The sequence below is a fragment of the Diadema antillarum genome, unplaced genomic scaffold (assembly GCF_040938485.1).
Source record: "Diadema antillarum isolate AM-2024a unplaced genomic scaffold, OU_Dant_1.0 scf00000040, whole genome shotgun sequence".
Taxonomy (NCBI): domain Eukaryota; kingdom Metazoa; phylum Echinodermata; class Echinoidea; order Diadematoida; family Diadematidae; genus Diadema; species Diadema antillarum.
In genome coordinates, this window is record NW_027270929.1 from 2,916,159 (window position 1) to 2,934,710 (window position 18,552).

At 40.8% G+C, this 18,552-nt stretch overlaps 1 protein-coding gene across 1 annotated transcript in view; it reads left to right on the forward strand.

The window, feature by feature from the left end:
- The window catches only part of LOC139712292 (sialate:O-sulfotransferase 2-like), a 42,886-nt gene extending 24,993 nt beyond the window's left edge, over positions 1–17,893 (forward strand). The window contains exons 2-6 of the mRNA XM_071624134.1: positions 11,353–11,492; positions 11,995–12,172; positions 12,912–13,076; positions 13,743–13,946; positions 14,441–17,893. Coding sequence (XP_071480235.1) covers positions 11,353–11,492; positions 11,995–12,172; positions 12,912–13,076; positions 13,743–13,946; positions 14,441–14,808 — 1,055 coding nt within the window. The 3' untranslated portion in view covers positions 14,809–17,893. The remainder of the gene's footprint in view (positions 1–11,352; positions 11,493–11,994; positions 12,173–12,911; positions 13,077–13,742; positions 13,947–14,440) is intronic.
- Positions 17,894–18,552: the final 659 nt, after the last annotated feature.

Consider the following 18,552-nt stretch of genomic DNA (forward strand, 5'->3'; position numbering starts at 1 on the left):
GTGTATTCATGAACATGTACAGTACGTCAGTATGCATGTGTGTGTGTGTGTGCACTACATGTACATGTCGTATGCCGTTAGTGTATGGTGAGTACTCATCGCGAAATCGGGCACCTCGCTTAAAGGGGCCGTGTTTGCTACTCCCAACCTGTCCCGATTATGCGATGAATACTGTATTTGTTAACTCTTTCTATTTCTATCTATGTCTGTATAAAGTATGCACTGAACTATATTTTTTTATTATAACTTTGTATGTTCGTTTGCAGTCAGTACAGTACTGCCTAAGCCGGCCATTAAGTCAGTCCAACAATGTCATATATTTCACATTATTCAGAAGCATAATGCGTTTGCTACTATTTTTTCCGAGCATTATGCATGAAATACAAAACGCTGTCGTAGAAAAGTCATTGATTTCTCTCTCAAATTCGAGGTATGAAAAGTCTGTGACCCCAGCCTGGGGCACCGTGGACTTCACACTCTGGCGCCACAGGCCAACGACCTCGGTGACATTATTAGTCTCCCTTCGGAGCGCCACCAACAGCACAAGATTCATCACCCGAATCCATCCCGAGGCTATCTCGGGGCAGACCGATCGTTTGGTCAATGGAAAAGGGGACGATCACGAAGAACTGGCGCTTAGACATTGATGGAAAGAGAGGGCGAGGGATGTCGGGAGTGATGGAAGGTGGAAGGGAGGGATGGGGAGGAAAAAAGGAGGGAATGGGAGAGGTGGAGAGAGAAAGAGAGGAAAGGAAGGAGAAAAAGAAGACGGCATTGATGACAGACTATAGCGTTCCGCCAACGCATGCCGTGTGCTCATCAGCGGCGCATCATTTTGAGTAGACCGTGGACTGTATGTTCATCATGACACAAGACGGGGTTGAAAACAAAAAGATACTTCGTACGTCTAACATGACACTAGCACATCGCACCACGTAATTCATGACGTAAAGACGCAGTGCCCCCCCCCCCCCAACATTAATTGCATATCGTGGACACTAACAGTTTCTCGTTAGATCAAATGGTTCTTAACATGAATTAAAAAGTCTTATACGAGTATGTATCAGATTTTTTAAGTGCAATTCATGCATGGTGACTTGTACAGTATCAGGCATATTGGCAACATTATGGACGGGATCGATTCTTAGTAACATTGCATGTGAGTGGACTCATTGCGCTGTACTTTAATCTTATATGAGTAGTCTTCATATCCCAAAGGGTTTGATAAATATACCACCCCACACACACACACACACACACACCCACACATGTACACACAAAAATTGTTTGTGATTAGCTATTAAGGTAAAGCAACTTCAATTACTTCAATTCTGACATTTTTTTAAAGGGATTTCCATGGTTCCGTTCAAACGCCCTACCCTCCCCCCCCCCCTGCGCCGACGTATACTTTCAGAAAGATTGCATTTTCTTTACACTTGAAAGTGAACGTGTTGTGTGATTCTACCCTGAATAAGCTCCTCCAAATTTGGAATTAGCCATGTTATAAACCCTCTAAATGTAGGGGGATTTTATAGGGAAATGTAGGCCCTATATCCTCGGCAACTACAGCTATCAATTCTTTTTACACTGGTGTTCCATATAAGAATATCTATTCACTTCCTTGCTATATGATATTAGATGGGTTAGTCAAATACCGGTTAGTGATTGGCTAAACGCAGTCACGTGATGGAGGCACATGGGTTATGTTCGCCCATGGGCAGAACATTTCTGTAATGTTCTCCCATGGGGAAACATCTTCACGTAACAAAAGACAAACGATACCAAACGATTGAACGATCATATTTTTACGCAATCGATAGGATAAATTTGCCTATTCCATACAATGTGATAAAACAGATGACCGATTATTGTAATACGTACGAAAGTGTGATTTGAAGGACCCGCGCACAGTGAATTTGGCTCTGCGCGAGCGATCGAGTGCGTTGTGCTGGTGATTCTCCATGCTCAACATTAGACCTAAGTTTCTGTGACAAGTTGAAGGTAAGTTTTCTAAGATTATTCTGACTATAATATCAACCCATAACAGATGATGGTATTTGACTAACCTATATGATATAACAGATGATGACTTTTGTTGTCGGGAACATGTACCAAACGTTCCACCCTCAGGGTTTGAAATATCAAACCCTTCGGGTGGAACATTCGGTATGTTCCCTACCCCGCCAGTCATCATCTATATAATGTATACATAATGTCGATCACTATGGTTCGGCAGTGTGATAAAGCCTGGATAGAAACGCGATTTCACGTTCAAGTGTACGACTGTTGGAGGGCATGGGTTGTCACGATGACGTCACTATTGTTGCTCGCCAAGCTGTCGCCCGAGATTTGGCAAAAGGTCAACTCTTTCACCTGGACGTCAGCTGTCCATGCGTCATTCCTATTCCCTTTTCTGTGTGTGGTGTGTGTGTGTGTGTGTGTGAGTGTGTGTGTGCGTGTGTGTGTATGTGTGTGTGTGTGTGTGTGTGTGTGTGTGTGTGTGAATAGTGCAAATCCAGTGCGAGGATAAATGTTTCATTTCGAGCTTGTCTCTGACAACGACCAACACGGCATGCCTTGTATTTTTAAAGCAGACTATAGTTTTCTGTGTGTGTGTTTGTGTATGTGTGTGTGTGTTTATGTGTGTGCGTGGGTGTGTATGTGTATGTGTGCATAGGGCGAGGATGAAATATTTCATTTTCAGCTTGTTTCAGACAACGACCAAGAAAGCACGCCTCATATTCTTTTAACCAGACTGTAGTTTGCAGGGTTTTTATGGCATTCCTTTGCCATGAGGGCTAAGTTATTTACAGTGTTCCCGAGGTCAAACTCATTGTTTGCTCCATTTATTGTTCCAATGTTCCTCTTTTTAAATTGATCATTCCCAACAAAGTCAATTAACACTGTCATTCTTACATAATAAGTTAGAGAGACCTCAATTTGATTGATTTTGATTTCTTTCTTTTTTTGTCTTCATCAAAAACAAAAATAATAATGGTTCATCTGATGTTATATACGAAATTTGGAATAGAGTTATTCAGTAAAATTACGCGATAGTTTATTCATAAGAATGAATTGATTTCATTTCTTAAATCAACATAAATACAGCAATGTAAAACATCAAATCGTCGTCTGCCCGGCAGAAGTAGGGCCTATGGATTGCGCGTTCGAAAAACCGAAAAAAAAAAAAACACCTAAGGTTTTATTTACCCAGGGTAGCCTCTTCAGTGTTGCCACTGCTCTACCAGAGGGCCCTGCTATTATTATTACCCTAGCATTGCCAGGTACCCATTTATACACCTGGGTCGAGAGAGACATAGTGGGTAAAACATCTTGTCCAAGGACGTAAGCACTGGGCGGGATTCGAACTCGGCTCCTCCAAATGATGATTACATCGTACTGTAAAAGAGCTTTCAAAAGTCTATCAAATTATGTCACAAACCAAAATTTGATTTCGGGTTAAAATTTCATGCTAGGGTTCTTCTGACGAGCAAGCGACGACATGATATGTCAACTGAAATTGGATAAACGGTGACACCAATGACTTGATAAAGACACATGCCTATGATTCTTCGAAGTGATAAAGGTACACTGTTGAAAACCACCAAAGCATAACACATGAGAATTCCCTATCGGCTATAGAGCATGCAAGAAGTGCACGTTCAGAGAATGTTTTCCTTTGTAAGAGGATCTACAGCGTGCGTATTATTCACCGAAGTCGCAGAGGGATGGTAAAAAACAACAACAAAAATATTTTAGATCACGTTTCAAAGATTGATCTAGTAACTATGCAAATAAGTGGGTAGAAAATTTCATAGTAGACAGAGGTTACAAAACAATATTTCTTAGTAGAAAATAGGTGCAGCTGTGTGTTTACGATTAAATGAAGGGACCATCTTTTAATAGATGGGCAAACAAAGTAGAGTTAAAAAAAGAACAGTCTCCGTCAACCATGTCATGATAGATCAGCTTTGCATGCGTACACTTGTCAATATCCCATGGTATTTACATTAGTGGAGAGAAATCGACCAGTGAAAACTCAATTCTTATTTTATGTAACTTACAGCCTGGAGTATGGTTTAGATTTTTTTGATTTTTTTTTTTTTTTTTTTGCAATTGATGGTGATCAATTCTTTTTTTAGCTCTCGTGTTTGTTTACGTGCATTACGTGTGTGTGTATGTGTGTGTGCGTGCGTGTTTGTTTGCGTTTGTGTGTACATGTCTGTACAATGCTCTGCTGAGCAAATTTCACTACCTGACGGATGAATGAGACAAAATGAGTGCGATGTGACATAGAACAAATATCAGTGATCTGAATGCTTGCATGCCTAAAATCGTTGTGATCAATTATCAAGGGTATAGTCCGCTTTGTTAGCTGTGGCACTAGAGTCGGAGAGAGAAACATTCGTGTTCCCTTGTCATTTCCAACATGAGCTACTTGATGGACAACGGTCGATCGATACCAATGTTATAGGACGAGGCGGCAGGTGGCAAGGCATAAACCCAGGCATAAACATACATCCCACATGAATTCAAGCTGAATTCGGACGACCAATAAACACGGACCAAGTGTCACAAAACATACGTTGTCGTGTACAACAGGGGCGGATCCAGGAATTCCGTTAAGGGGAGGCGCCTTTACAAAATGAAAGAGGGGCGCACGAGCCCCCCCCCCCCTCTTATATTTTTTTAAACAAACAAACAACAATAAAGAGGGGGCGAGCGCCTGGTGTGCCCCCCCCCCCCCCCGGTCCGCCACTGTACGAGGAAGCAGCCAAAATACATCAGAGAATAAAATGGTGACATGTATCATGGGGAGGGGGATCATGAAGCCGAACCGATGTACCGAGTATAAACCTCATTAGGAATTTGAAATAGGGGAAGAGCTAACAACGACTGGATCTATAGTCCCGCATAATGTATTTTGATTTGTGGACGCGTCTTTCCAATGACTCGATTGATTTGCAATTTCTTTGCCTTCATCTCGTAAGCTTACATTAGTATTTTATTGGTGTTTAAGCGTCATCCAATTATTTTGAACGATTAGTCATTGCTATCAAGTAACTATGACAAAATTGGACGAACTTTCTGATTGCCCGGAGAAATATTCTATCTTCATGTATTGAATTCACCACATGAATGCATAATATATTATATGGATACGGGACTACCCTGCACAAAGTTGAACCTCCTTGAAGTGATCATGATCAAAGGATGTCCATTGGTCTCCCCTTGTGTGCGTGTGTGAGTGCGTGTTTCCATTGTACACTACTCACCGCAGTCACGTTAAGGTTTTTGATTTATTTTTTTCTTGTTTCCTGTAGTGTTGTTGTTCCTTCTTCTGTTTTTTTTTTAAAGGTCTATACATTTATGGATTGTGAATACATATTTTGTTTGCTATTGCCGCAAAGTGAAGGATGACTTGATGGATCGTCACCACAAGGAGGGAGGTCATTGATTCTGTAGTTTCCTGCTGTAACATCTATCAATATAGACTGTACTTTTAAGATGCAGAGCAGATACAGTTCTGAACACAAAGTAAGCCTTAGAGTATAAAAATACATGACTAAAAGGCTGTTTATGCAGGGTCCAATTTTTGTTTGTTTTGTTTAGTTTTGTTTTGTTTTGTTTTGTTTTGTTTTGTTTTGGTCTTTTTGCAAAGTGAAAGCAACACACGCCCACGATCTATTAGTTGACGAAGGATTCTAAATTCTACAATCCTGATGCCGAACTTTATTATTACGTAGGCCTAATAACGGTTGGACGACCATATCCTCATCACGAGTATATTAATGATCCACATCGCCATTGCTACGTCACAATCGTCTTCGTTGCTGTCGTATCATGACCCGCCGACCTGAGCGTTGATGTTATTGTTGTTATTTGGATTTATTTGGCGTGTCATCACACTGTTGATAGCCTTTGTTCAAAACACGTTAATTACATTCATATATACGTCACTGGGCAATGCACTCATCAGGAACGAAATTTCTGACTGGTTTTGCTAAAAGACGTAAATATTTATGGCGTAATGGGTTTTTGATACGCCATAAATTCCTCGGCGCGACGTGATGATATGAACTAATATCACAAAGTGTGCAGGTATGGTAGAGAAAAAAAATGTCTGCAAATTAGACTTCATCCTCGGCTTATGCGGTAATTTCTTGTGTAAGTGGGAACGACACCTCGCTCCATCACTGTCGCCTCTCTCTGACCCACGCATTATCGTCTGCAGAGAATATCATAGGGACACGCCTGTCAACCCGAAATGTGCGAAAAGTTGGTCACTGTCACAGTAGGGTGAAAATTCAATTACACCCACCTATTCGTTCCGTGATAGGCAAGTATACCAAATGAATGAATGCACAGCCTTACGTACGAGACGCACTCAACACTCTGAGGTATGGATTGCTCCTTCGAAATAAAATCGATTTCTTATCCCGTATCTCCCCGGGGTAATTAAAGGGTTACACTTTCAATTCCAACCACCACACATAATAACATTCATGTTGACTTTGATCAACAGAGTAGAATATAACGGGCAGAATGGAGGGAGTTCCATCAATATTGGATTTGAAATTAGAAAAATGTAATCATGTTAATCTAAACCTCCACGCGTTTGTATATTGGTGGCAACCACAGATATCATAAAATGCAAATTAGCTGAGGTGATGGCACAGGCTTGCACTTTATGTATTTGTTGAAGCTATAGAATAAACTGTCTGAGCAGCACTGTCATGATATAACCTTCAGAGACATACCGGCAAAGCACGAAGGAAAAACTTTACATATTGCATAAGAGTAGGTATGAATTATAGTTTTATATACCACGATAAAAGGAGAAGATTCTATGGAAATAATTCTCTCTGCATTATTTCAATAACATTCCATTATTCCAATGTCAAATGCGAGTGTTCTCATGTGGAGCGCACGTTCATGAATTATGCTGTCCTCGTTTCATTACTGAGTAATTTCTGAAGCAGATTCCTCTAAAACGTTAAGTTCTCTTAACTATTTTAATAGTAATAGCGAATAACTGATTATACCGTGTCGATATCAACGGGACGTCCTTTTGCACTGGTCGCTTCGGCGTCTTCCAGCACATTAAATAATACATCAGCAAGCTGTTTTGGAGGACAGCACTGTAATGTATTTGAATCATGATAACGTTAACCTTCTCAAACCCACCACCTGAAAATGCATTGGCAGTGTGTACAAAAATAGTGTGGCAATTATATTATACAGTTGATGTTGAGGTATATAAGACAGGGCTCTGATATGCAGAGGGGAAAAAACACCCATGCAGCTAAACACAGCTGGGTCCACATGAGCCAATCTTATTAATGTTGTACAGGGAGGAACTCGTCAAATGACATTTGGTTGTGACACAAACCTCTCCGTGTGACATGGAGTAGGTGTCGAGGTGTTTAACCATGAGAACAGAGAGCGTCAAGTTCATCTGCAGCCGTGAAATTCACATCCGCGCTAGTCTTCCTTCCGAACCCCTTCTATCGTCACAACCCTCCTCTTTCTCTTTCTCCCTTTTCTACCAGTATTCATTTATTTATTTATTCATCTATCTATCTATCTATCTATCTATCTATCTATTTATCTATTTATCATTCTATCTATTTGTCTATCTATTTATCATTCTATCTATTTGTCTATCTATTTATCTATCTCTCCAGCTATCTATCCATCTTTCTATTTATCTGTCTTTGTGTCCATTTATTTATTTATCTTTTACTGTTTATCTATCTATCTATCTAGGTCACCTATCTATCTATCTATCTATCTATCTATCTATCTATCTATCTATCTATCTATCTATCTATTTCTATCTATCCATCCTATCTATCTTTCTTATTTTAGCTCTATACTTCTCCGGGATTCCCACCCATTCATCATTCAAAATCATACCTGTATTTGCATCGCTCGTGTCATAGGCGCCTGCGCTGGGGTATGATTTGATACTTGGCACTAGTTTGAAACACGTTCTTCTGTCTTATTCTTAGTCTGTCGTATCTACTGTAAGAATATTGGATCATGTGCATAATAATCATCGTCGCCATGTCACTGCCGCGTACTCACTGCTAGCTCTATGATTTCTGTAAAAGCTTTATGGGAAGAGAGGGACATATTATATGCTTCTTTTAGTTATCATTGTAAAATAGAAAAGTCCACAAGATAGACGACTTATTGTCTGGTAACACCTGACATTTCGAGAGTGTGTTGATTCAGTTGATCAAAATGGCACCTCACAAAAGTTAATCGTGATGCAAAGAAGAGGTTTAACGTCGAAAGTAATTATCATTAAAGAGCCGTTATGTCATATTCCTCTCACCACACACACACACACACACACACACACACACACACACACACACACCTTTGCTACCACAAATACCGTCGACCTCGCCTTTTTAATCAGTCTCATTGCAGGTCCAATCGATGATTATGCGACATAATTACTCTGCTAAAATGGCATAAACGGGCGCTTGAGCTTATCTTGGCACTCTCCGTGGCGGTCTAAAGTAGGCGCTTTAAATGCAATTAATGAGTCCCCTGTGGAAAATAGATTTTGCTCATTTTTATCTCGTGCATCATGCACGCAGAGGTGATTGCCATTTGTTAATTAGCCTTCTGGCATGTTGGGTGCGGATATTACGTCCACAGCTTGCATAGTCTCGTTGGCTGTCTCTTGGTCGTGTTTCTGCACAACATTTACGCCACCCGAGTTGTTTCACCTGAGCTGTTATTTGATATAAAGAGTGGGAGGAAGCAGCAAAAACAAAAAGTGCATAACTTTGCTCTAGAGAAACATTATTTCTCTTTTGGAAAAGAAAAATAATATCGCTCGCTACGATTCATTCTCGAAGTCGCCAACTTCAATTCGCGGCACTTGCCTCGCATTCTTCCAAAATTCAACGCTGCTGGCGCAATGCAATACTTTTGAAAGCTTTTGAACACTCTGTTGGCTTGGCAGTGCGAGTTTGTTCCTGGGGCTGGGATCTTGCAGTCCCGAGTTTCGAGCCTGGCTCAAGACCATAGACTTGTAATGCACCAGCACATCTCCACAAGTGGTCTGGTCCGGGTATACTCTAGAGCAGAGATTACACCGATCAAACTTCAATGAAGAACCACACCCACAGGTGTTAAAAATGCACTGTGATGGTGTTGAAAAGTGTTCACCTGACACTTTGTGGTGTTGACTTGACACTGTACCTGGTGTTATTTTGACACTGTATACACTGGTGTTAATTCAAAAATGACACCACATGGTGTTGATTTGATATTTGTTGATGTTAATATCAATGGTTTAACACCCGTCCAGCTTCAATAAGAGACCACACCAGCTGGTGTTACTTTGGTGTAAATTTATTTTCACATTTTTTCAAAAATCTAGTATTTTAATGTAAAATTCTTGATCGTCTTGTTTGAATTAAAAATCAACAAGAAGTGCAGTTACTAAGAAACTCTTCAAAAAACAGTTTAAAATTTGGAAATGACACCCGGAGGTGTTAATTTAACACCATAAATGAGCACCGAAAATTTAACACCAGCTCGGTGTTCACTATTTAACACCGGACTTTTTGCAGTGTATAGATGTGTGTATGAAGCACAGCTGAAACTCTCTATCTATACAGTCTGTTACGTTAGGTGTGTTGCCTCCTATTTGGTGTCTTCGAGCTAGTGGCGCCCTTTCCGTTTCGCAACGCTTTGTGGGCGATTTTCAGTAGAAACAATGTCGTAGCAAGCAGGAGGCAGTAGATAATATTCATAGTATGACTTATCATTGCTAAAACGCGTACACCTTTTTTTTAATAATCATAATGTATACGCGCAACAAAATATTAGCTTGCATATAATCAACATAAGATAGAGAAATGCGACATTGTCAATATTTAGGATTAAGACTCGATGGGAAGTTCAGTCCATGGAGCAAAGTTGTAGCTTCGAGGTTGCTTATTACGATACAAGAAACGAGGGCGAGTGGTTGTAAACAGAGTGCGCTACATTTCTTTTAGTTTCAGTTTCGATACGTTTTAGTATATACTTGTTGCACTCTCAATTCGAGAATGAAGTGTGGTGTGAGAGATGGTCTAGGAGTGAGAGAAAGATGGAGAGAGGGACTCTCTCTTTCCGAATTGACGCCGCAAGAAATCCTTTACATCAGAGGGAAAGGAAGAGTTTAAACGCAAGTCAAATTATCGACCGTTTCAATCGACTCAGTCGGGTGTTTTTTTGTGGGGAGTTTCGTACTTTCGTCATGGGAATGTAGCCAAAGGCTGGAATTCAAGAGTAATTCCCTTCCATATCCACGTGACTGTAATGACACAAGTCACAAATTTTAAGTCAAACAAACATAATGGTGAAATGTAATACTGAAATAGGACGGAAGACAGGCAAGGCGTGGAATTCAGTGCTCACGTGTCATCTCAGATAACAGTTATATCGGGCAAAATTGCGCGTGCAAGTGAAATAGTATAATTATGATTTATAATAACGTCGTCGCCTCAGATATCTCCATTTGACTTGCACACATTTTAGCACCTGATATCTTTTGATTGACAAATTCAGAAAAAGGAAAGAATAAGCCTCTGCATCAACTTATGTCCCTGAATTGAAATGAGCCAGCAGTACAAATGTGTACCAGAAATTATTATGGGTTTTTTTTCTGTGAGCAAGACGAAGTGTTGCTTCATTGACTGTGTAATGTATGTACCAACGATAGAGTACAATGTTCAAATCAATTAAAATCCTTGCGTCTAGTTGTTCGTGGAGGGCAGTTGTTAGTTAGTTGCAATAAAACAACTCGACCCAATAATTCTATTAATTTGAATAATTTTTTTACGCAGTACCCGCTGCACACTATAAGGATCAGAACCAGCACCGGCTGTTGGGCGGAAGCTCGGGTCTTGTGAACAAGACGCCTGTCCGATGATCAGGAGGTCGTTGGTTATGCTCATGAATTTTGTTTTAATCATGGCTATACTATCAAAACGACTGATTTCTTCAGTGCTTATAACACGTCGATGTAGGGCAATTTGTCAAGCAGTTGCGAGTAAAATGTTGTTCGACAATGAAGCGCATACATTCACCTCTTGTTCGCATTATGTGATCGTGCTACATCAATGTTTCGCAAAAACGACTATCAGTAACACTTGTTTCTCTACAATCTTATAATGAAACTTCCACTATTCTGTTTGTCTATTTCTCTCGTCAGTCATGTCAACGTAAAACCTTTTATTCAAAACATTCAACTCTTTTTAATTCGGATTCTCTCTCTCTCTCTCTCTCTCTCTCTCTCTCTCTCTCTCTCTCTCTCCTTTTGCTATTCTGTGGTTGCAGACGAAGGCCCAGTGCCAGGGTACAAAGACGGCTTCCGCACATGCGCAGTAAGACCCACGGATGACTCTTATTTCACCAAGTACTTTGAGGAATCAGATCAGATGACCGTGGCTTACTGCGTTCAACTTTGCGAAAAACAGGTGAGCAATTTGTGCGACTGAGGGTTATCTTTTTGATTTCAAAACTTAACAACAAATGTTTCAGATATTTATCAATAAACAGGGACAGCTTGTATCATTAAAAAAAAACATTTCTTTGTGTCTCATTATGAGTTATTACACGTTATGCTTCTAGACACGTGTATAGATTTCTTGGCTTTCTAAGCGTCATTACCACGTGATGATGTCAGTGATGTCATAATTATTGACCGAGGCTGCTGCAATGCAAACCATGTGCATTTTATTTCAAAACAAAAAGTGTCTCGATATAATTGTAGCCGTTATATGTAATTTGGCGTTATCAAACACACGCCATTATAGCCAAAGAAATCGATTATATTGTAAAGGTCCGACCACAAAGATAAGAACGTGTATGACACAATGTTTTATGGGTCAAAAGTCAATGAAAGTGAATGAATAGTTGAAAAACGTGATTTGAAGCTTAGATATACAACATGAAAGCCTTCTTGGTCCACCGCCACAGACGTTGCCGCTCGCTGCCTTATTTCGCGGCTCCCAGTGTCACTGCGGATACCTCACGCACAACTACACATTACGTCACACGGTGGACCACAGCGAATGCCAGGAGGTTTGCAAGGGCGACGCCAAGACGTTCTGCGGCGGTGCCGAACACTATGCAATCTACCAATCTGGGGTGGAAGGTAAGAATTACCTCAGCGAGACGCACAGTCAAAAACGAGTTCCTGACGTTAGGCGCGGTCAGACTGGCAAAAGATCGAGAAGATTTGTTCGCGATCTTTAAGATCTCGAAGTTTTGCCAGTGTGACCGCAAACTTCCCCCAAAACATCCCGTGAAACTTGTCGCGAAGCATCCCACTCCAACTATAGGGATATTTCCCTATGCTACCCCTAACAAACTTCTCAATTTTTTGCCAGTATGACCGGGCGACCAAATATCACGAAGACTTCGCGATGTTAAACTTTTCGATCTTTACATCGTTTATTCAGGCTTGCTTTATTTTTCTTTTTGACAAGTTGTGAGGTGGGTAGGTAGTTGTTGTAGGGCATGTATATCTTTTGACAGGATGGGGTTGGCACGTCTGAACATGAAGTACTTAAACATAATGATATGTTGTCACATAATCGTTCTGTCTACTCCAACTGGGTACTACAACTACTGATGATATTGATAATGGTGATGGTGGTGATAATAATGAAAACAATGATAACAATTATCACGATAATTCTGATATTATGTTCATCATTATCATCATCATCGACAGCATCATTATCATGAATTTCTGTGAATTGTTGAAGAGTGTGTTATGAATGAATGAATCAATCAATCAATCAATGATCATGAAGTTACCTTAACCCCCTCCCCCCTCCCCCCCTCCCCCCCCCCCCCCCCCCCCCCATTTCTTCCCTCACTATCGGCAGACACCAGATGTACGCAGATTTCTATGGGCCAACCAGGTCAGTTTCCCCTCGTAACCCTGGCCAGCTTTCCGGGCTCAGGGAACACATGGGTCCGCTACCTCATTGAGAGAGCGACGGGATACTACACGGGAAGCATCTACGATGACGGCGACTTGTACAGAAAAGGTGCGGATGCCGTTCTCTTTCCTCTTCAACTTCAGCTTCTTTGCCGTCTTCTTATTCCTCTTCTTCTTCTTCTTCTTCTTCTTCTTCTTCTTCTTCTTCTTCTCCTTCTTCTACTTCATCTTTTCATTCTTCATTATCATGATCACCATGAATTATTTCTCCTTTTATTTCCTGGTCTCTTCTTTTTTATCTGTTCCTCTTTGTCTTGTGCATCGTCGGCATCATATCCGTGTTCTTTTATTTCATCATCTTCTACTACTTCTCCTTCCTTCTTTGTCTTTTCTCTTTCCTCAACTTTTTCCTCTTCAGTTCGTGGTACTTAGTTGTTGTCCTTTTTACGATCTACCTCTTTGTCTTAATTCTTCTTTTCTTTTCTTTTCTATCCATTTCCCCTCCTTTCTTACTTTTTTCTTCCTTCTCTGCCTCGTATTTCTTCGCTTTGTTCTCATTCTTCCTCGTCCTGTGAGAGGTTGTTTGCCATCTGGACCTTCACCTCAATCTTGTTTTCTTTGGGCTCCAAGCCAATGTATAGGTTTGAACAATCATTAAAAGAGAATATAGGCAGAGCTAAGCTATGACAGTATGAAATGAAGAGAGAGGAAAAAATCACAACACAAACACATCTTGTTTTATTCACCTCTCTGTATTATTCTTTTTTCTTTCCAGGATTTCTCGGGGAGAGGGAGGACTGGAAGAAGGGTAAGACAGTCGCCATCAAGTCGCACCGTTTCGACGAGGAGCACGTCGCCAGCTTCGACGGCGCCATCCTCATCATCAGGAACCCGTACAAGGCGATGATCTCCGAGCACAACCGGAAGTTCGGAGGTCACACGGGATTCGCTAGCGAGAAGCACTACACCCAGGGGACAGGTCAGCCGGTGTAAAGACGCTATAACATTTTCCGTAGCGTTGTATTTTGTGCCTTGGACTACTGCAATTAAGACCAAAAATAGTTTGTTTGTTTTTTAGAATACGGATGTCTCTTTTTGTGTATACTGATATATTTTATCTACTCAGATCAAATATGCCAGCAATAACACCTAAGAGCATTAAGTCAAACTCTACTCTTAAGTCACAGCTACACAACAGACATAATTTTGTGTAATTTGTGGTTCTATCGCAGATTTTGTCAACGGATAGAAATAACTCAGCCAATATGTCAGCGTAATGTGGAAAAGCTTGTATTGTTTTGATTCTCCATACACTTTCCTGTCATCCCTCACGTGATTGGATGTTTTCCTGTCACATTGTGGTTGGGTAACGAGCTGTCATGCGATTGGATGATATTGACCTTCACCCTCATTACCGTTCTTTCTTCCCTTCTTTCTTCATCTTTTCTATCCCTCTCCCTTCCCCCCACACAGAATGGATCGACTTCGTGGCGGGCAAGTCGCGCACGTGGACGAACTCGGCGCTGAACTACCTGCAGTACAGCCGCCGCATCCTCGTCATCCACTACGAGGAGCTACGCTCCGACGCCTTCATTCCCTTGCAAAAGATGGTCCGCTTCCTGGGTCAGACAATCAACGAGGAGCGGATCCTGTGCACGCTGAGCTCGCCGGACGGCAAGTTCAAACGGCGGGAGAGCTCCCGGCAGAAGCTCAGCTTCGACCCGTTCACGGACGAGATGCGTGAAATGATCGGCCTGTATGTGAAGAGCGTGGGCATGGCGCTCAAGCTCAAGAATCAAACCGCGTTGCCAGGCGACTACAACCCCCAACTGAGGTTATGACCCCAATGAGAGATCTTGAGACTGAACTAAAATTGCTTGAATGCATTTTCTTTCTCTTCCCTTTCCTAATACAATAAGCCAAAGGTGTCATCTACAGGGATTACGAATATACAATAATGTGCTAACTTTGTAACCTTGTGCAGGTGCTTTACTTTATTCATCTGACGTAAATTGTAAATACCGCGGAAGGGCAAGCAGCAATGCATATCTTCTCTAATGGATTCTTTTTCAAAATCATTCAGACAAAAAAAAAAAGGTTTGATTAGCCCTCCCCCCCTCCTTTATGGTAAGTTATAACTTTCTAAACGTTCAACTTCCATCCTTAATTTATCAAGACTATTAGTACTATGTACCAGTATCATCAAACAAAATGCCCTTTACCCCTGAAAGTAAGACAAAAGCAAATGATAATATTTCTTATGGTGGCAAAAAGAGAACAATAAATTGATACTTTCCTCCATATTGGCGGTCAGAGGAGTGCAGTAGTAACCATTCCTCTTCAGTAAACGCTTAGAAACACTTAGAAATCGAGCTTACTCCCCATTTCAAAGACGACGGTCACCTTGCGTGACGATCCACCCTCAGTGACTATAAGGGTGGTGTCCGAGAGTCAGTAGGGAACTTCAGATTTGCGACGCGGACGTTTACGACGACGAATGCATTGGCCGTTCTCCTCTCTCCTCTCGTATTGTAAAGTAGTTTTAGATTACGCGAGGGCACAGCCTATACAAAGTAAAATGGCACCCCCATTATGATCAATGCATCAAGTAGCTCTCTGCGGTGTGAATTTGAACGGACGCAAAAATGGCCCAGAACCGACCGTGCAAATTCAGACGACGCGAGTTCGATTTTTATAAGCCAATCTGCGCATAGGCAGAAACCGTTTTTTTTTCCCCCTCCGAACATCCGCGTCGTGAAAATCTAAAGCTCCCTATTATGGGCTTGTGTGCCCCATATCTCAGAAGATTTTTCTTTACGCACGAAAATGTTATTCCGCGAAATTTCCAAGTTCCTCTCGTGTCTAAAATAATTTCGTGTGCTCGTACTTCATAGCTTCGTCCTATATTATGTAGTAGTTGTTCGTCCCCCTTTTTGTTTTCTCGTGTAAATACAGACCACACGAATGTGACATGCTTGTGTGCAAATGTTGAAGTATCCTGTCTGCTTGTGAAAAATTCATTGCGCATCCCTGCAAGCTGCCCAGCAAAGAAAAGAAAAGAAAAGAAAAGAAGATGATAATGCGTGTGTATTTTGATAATTCTTGATGAATTCGAATGTACGTTTGGTTATATAGATGTGTAGATTGTTTTAAATGCATAATTCTGGTATTTATATTTCTTGTACATTTCTGTTTTGATTCATTCCGTTGTCCATAGTTTGAATTTGGAATTTAAAGATTTTCTCGCAAGGCACTTAAGCCTTGTGTTTCACCAGACTAACAGTAGACATTCTGTGGCATACAATGTAATGAAGGCATTATTTTTTTCATTGTCTTGTTATGTCTATCATTTGATTGCTGCCAAAAAGAAAAAAAAAAACAAAAACAGGTGAAGTCCTTGACAGTCAAACTGATATCCATGAAATCGGTAATTCGGAAGGGCAGTTTCTTTGACTTTTCACAGTAATTATCGGTGGTTAAAATGAAGTTTGACAAGATTTAAACGACAGAAATATGATTTTGCGTGGAGAACTTCATCCTCCCCAACCCACATCATGGAGGATTTTGGTCAGAGTATAAACTCGGGAGCGTGGGGGATTTCAGCACCGAGCATGGTCAAGTCGACTTGGTAAATAAATACTATGCAATGAACAGATTTAATAGCGCAGGGTGTGGCTGCATCCGACGGGGTATACTCATCGACGCGCAGTCGCGTTTATTTTTCAGTGCAATGAACATCAACAACTGGGATCTTGCTGTGCGTCCGTTGCACACGCGCATCCACTGTTAGCACCGCCTCAGGAATACACCAGTAAATTATCCGGATCTGGCCAATGGCCGTTATCAAAGACCTTGCAGGTGCAATGGATGTAGATCTACATTCCACACAACGCGTTCTGTATTCGAAAATAACGGCGAGGCAAGGGGTTAAAAAATCGAGAAAGTGCAGTTAGCCACGTAGTCTTTAAGGACTTTGATTAGATTTCTTAGGCTAACCATTGTCTATTTCCCCTTAATTTCTCGACTGAAGTGGCAGCAGCCAATCAGCAAGCGTATCGTTCAAATGGGATCAGCAAAACGCGAGAGAAGACAATACATTCTGCTTGCAAATGTTACAGATGAAATATGCGTCTTCCCACAGGGTATACGGAAAGAGTGTGAGACATGTAGACTTCTGCTTTGTTGGAATAATCTTTTTTTTTTGTATATATAGGGACAATATAATGATGATGAGATTGTGTGCAATCGTATCAGCTAATGTAATATATGAATTCACACCGACATCATTTCATCAGATAGTTATATCGCAGATGTGATTACATCGGTTTACAATGCAAATAGTCCCTTTTATGATAAAAATAAATAAATATATACCTCTGTGGCCATGAAGTACAATTAGGCCTACAGACGATCCGCTAATTCGATCTGGTCAATCGACATACTGCTAGGAAATCATCATACTATAAATGAATGCTGCATATAAATGTGGCCATGTGGGTGGTGAATTATTCGTCATTATGTTTAGAGACGAGAAGCAAATTCAACCAAGTTCGAGAAGGCTCGATTCAATCCGTAGAATGTCAAACTTTGGCTTTCATGGACTGGCTTAAGAGATAAGGATGCTGATTGGCTGGCCCTACTACCTGCCACGCCCTAAAGGTGTGGTTAATTTGACCACATACTAGGCGCTGGTATTATCGATTAGGGTTATTCGGCGTTCGAAGAGTTTCGTGCTAGAATTTCAGGGTTACTCTATATAACAGAGAGGCGGAAGAGAGATTCGAAGATATTATTATGCGTCAAGGTATATATTAAAGTTTATGAATGTTTTAGTTTAGACCTAAGGTATACATCTCTTTTTAAATAAGTTGCTACATCCGGTGTATTATGTATTCACAGTCTGTGAAAAAGTAATTTTCTTCCATTTTCTTCTCATTACAGTGTCCTTATTGGAAGAAAAACATTAAAAAAACAAAACAAAAACAAAAAGTACGTAAACTTGATACTCTATACATTCCCAGTCAACTTAAGAAGAGTTGACATATTTTGTTGGTATAAGTCAAATTAATTCATATTGAATTCTGGCAACTGCAGTAGCAAGCAATTGCGTAGAAGGAAAAAAAAATCAAACTATCATATAGACAATCTTCCCGAGTCTACTAAACACTGCCTAAGTTATGAGATGACTGCTATGAGATCTAAGTGAATTCTTGTTATGTTAGTAGGTTTTTGCGATCCCCATGCAAGTTTTCTTTGTCATTTGTTGGTCATCTACAGCTAGGGGAAATAGACACATTGTAAAAGCGATTCTTTGTGCACAAGTGGCTCGGCGTCGTGCGTTATGTTAAACAGGGTGATTCTTTCACGCATCTTTTCTGCCGCCATGGCAACCGTCTACTTGTGGAAACAAAAAAAAAAAAAATGTGTACTACATTTCTTAAGTGGCAGCTAAGATTCTTGTGTATCGTGAAACAGTTTCACTCCCCGCTGATGTGATTTGGTAGTCTCAATTAATTGACTCAATCGTTTGTATTGTTCTGTGCCTTGTAGATGATAAGATTATGCGAGTCTACGTATTCAAAAAG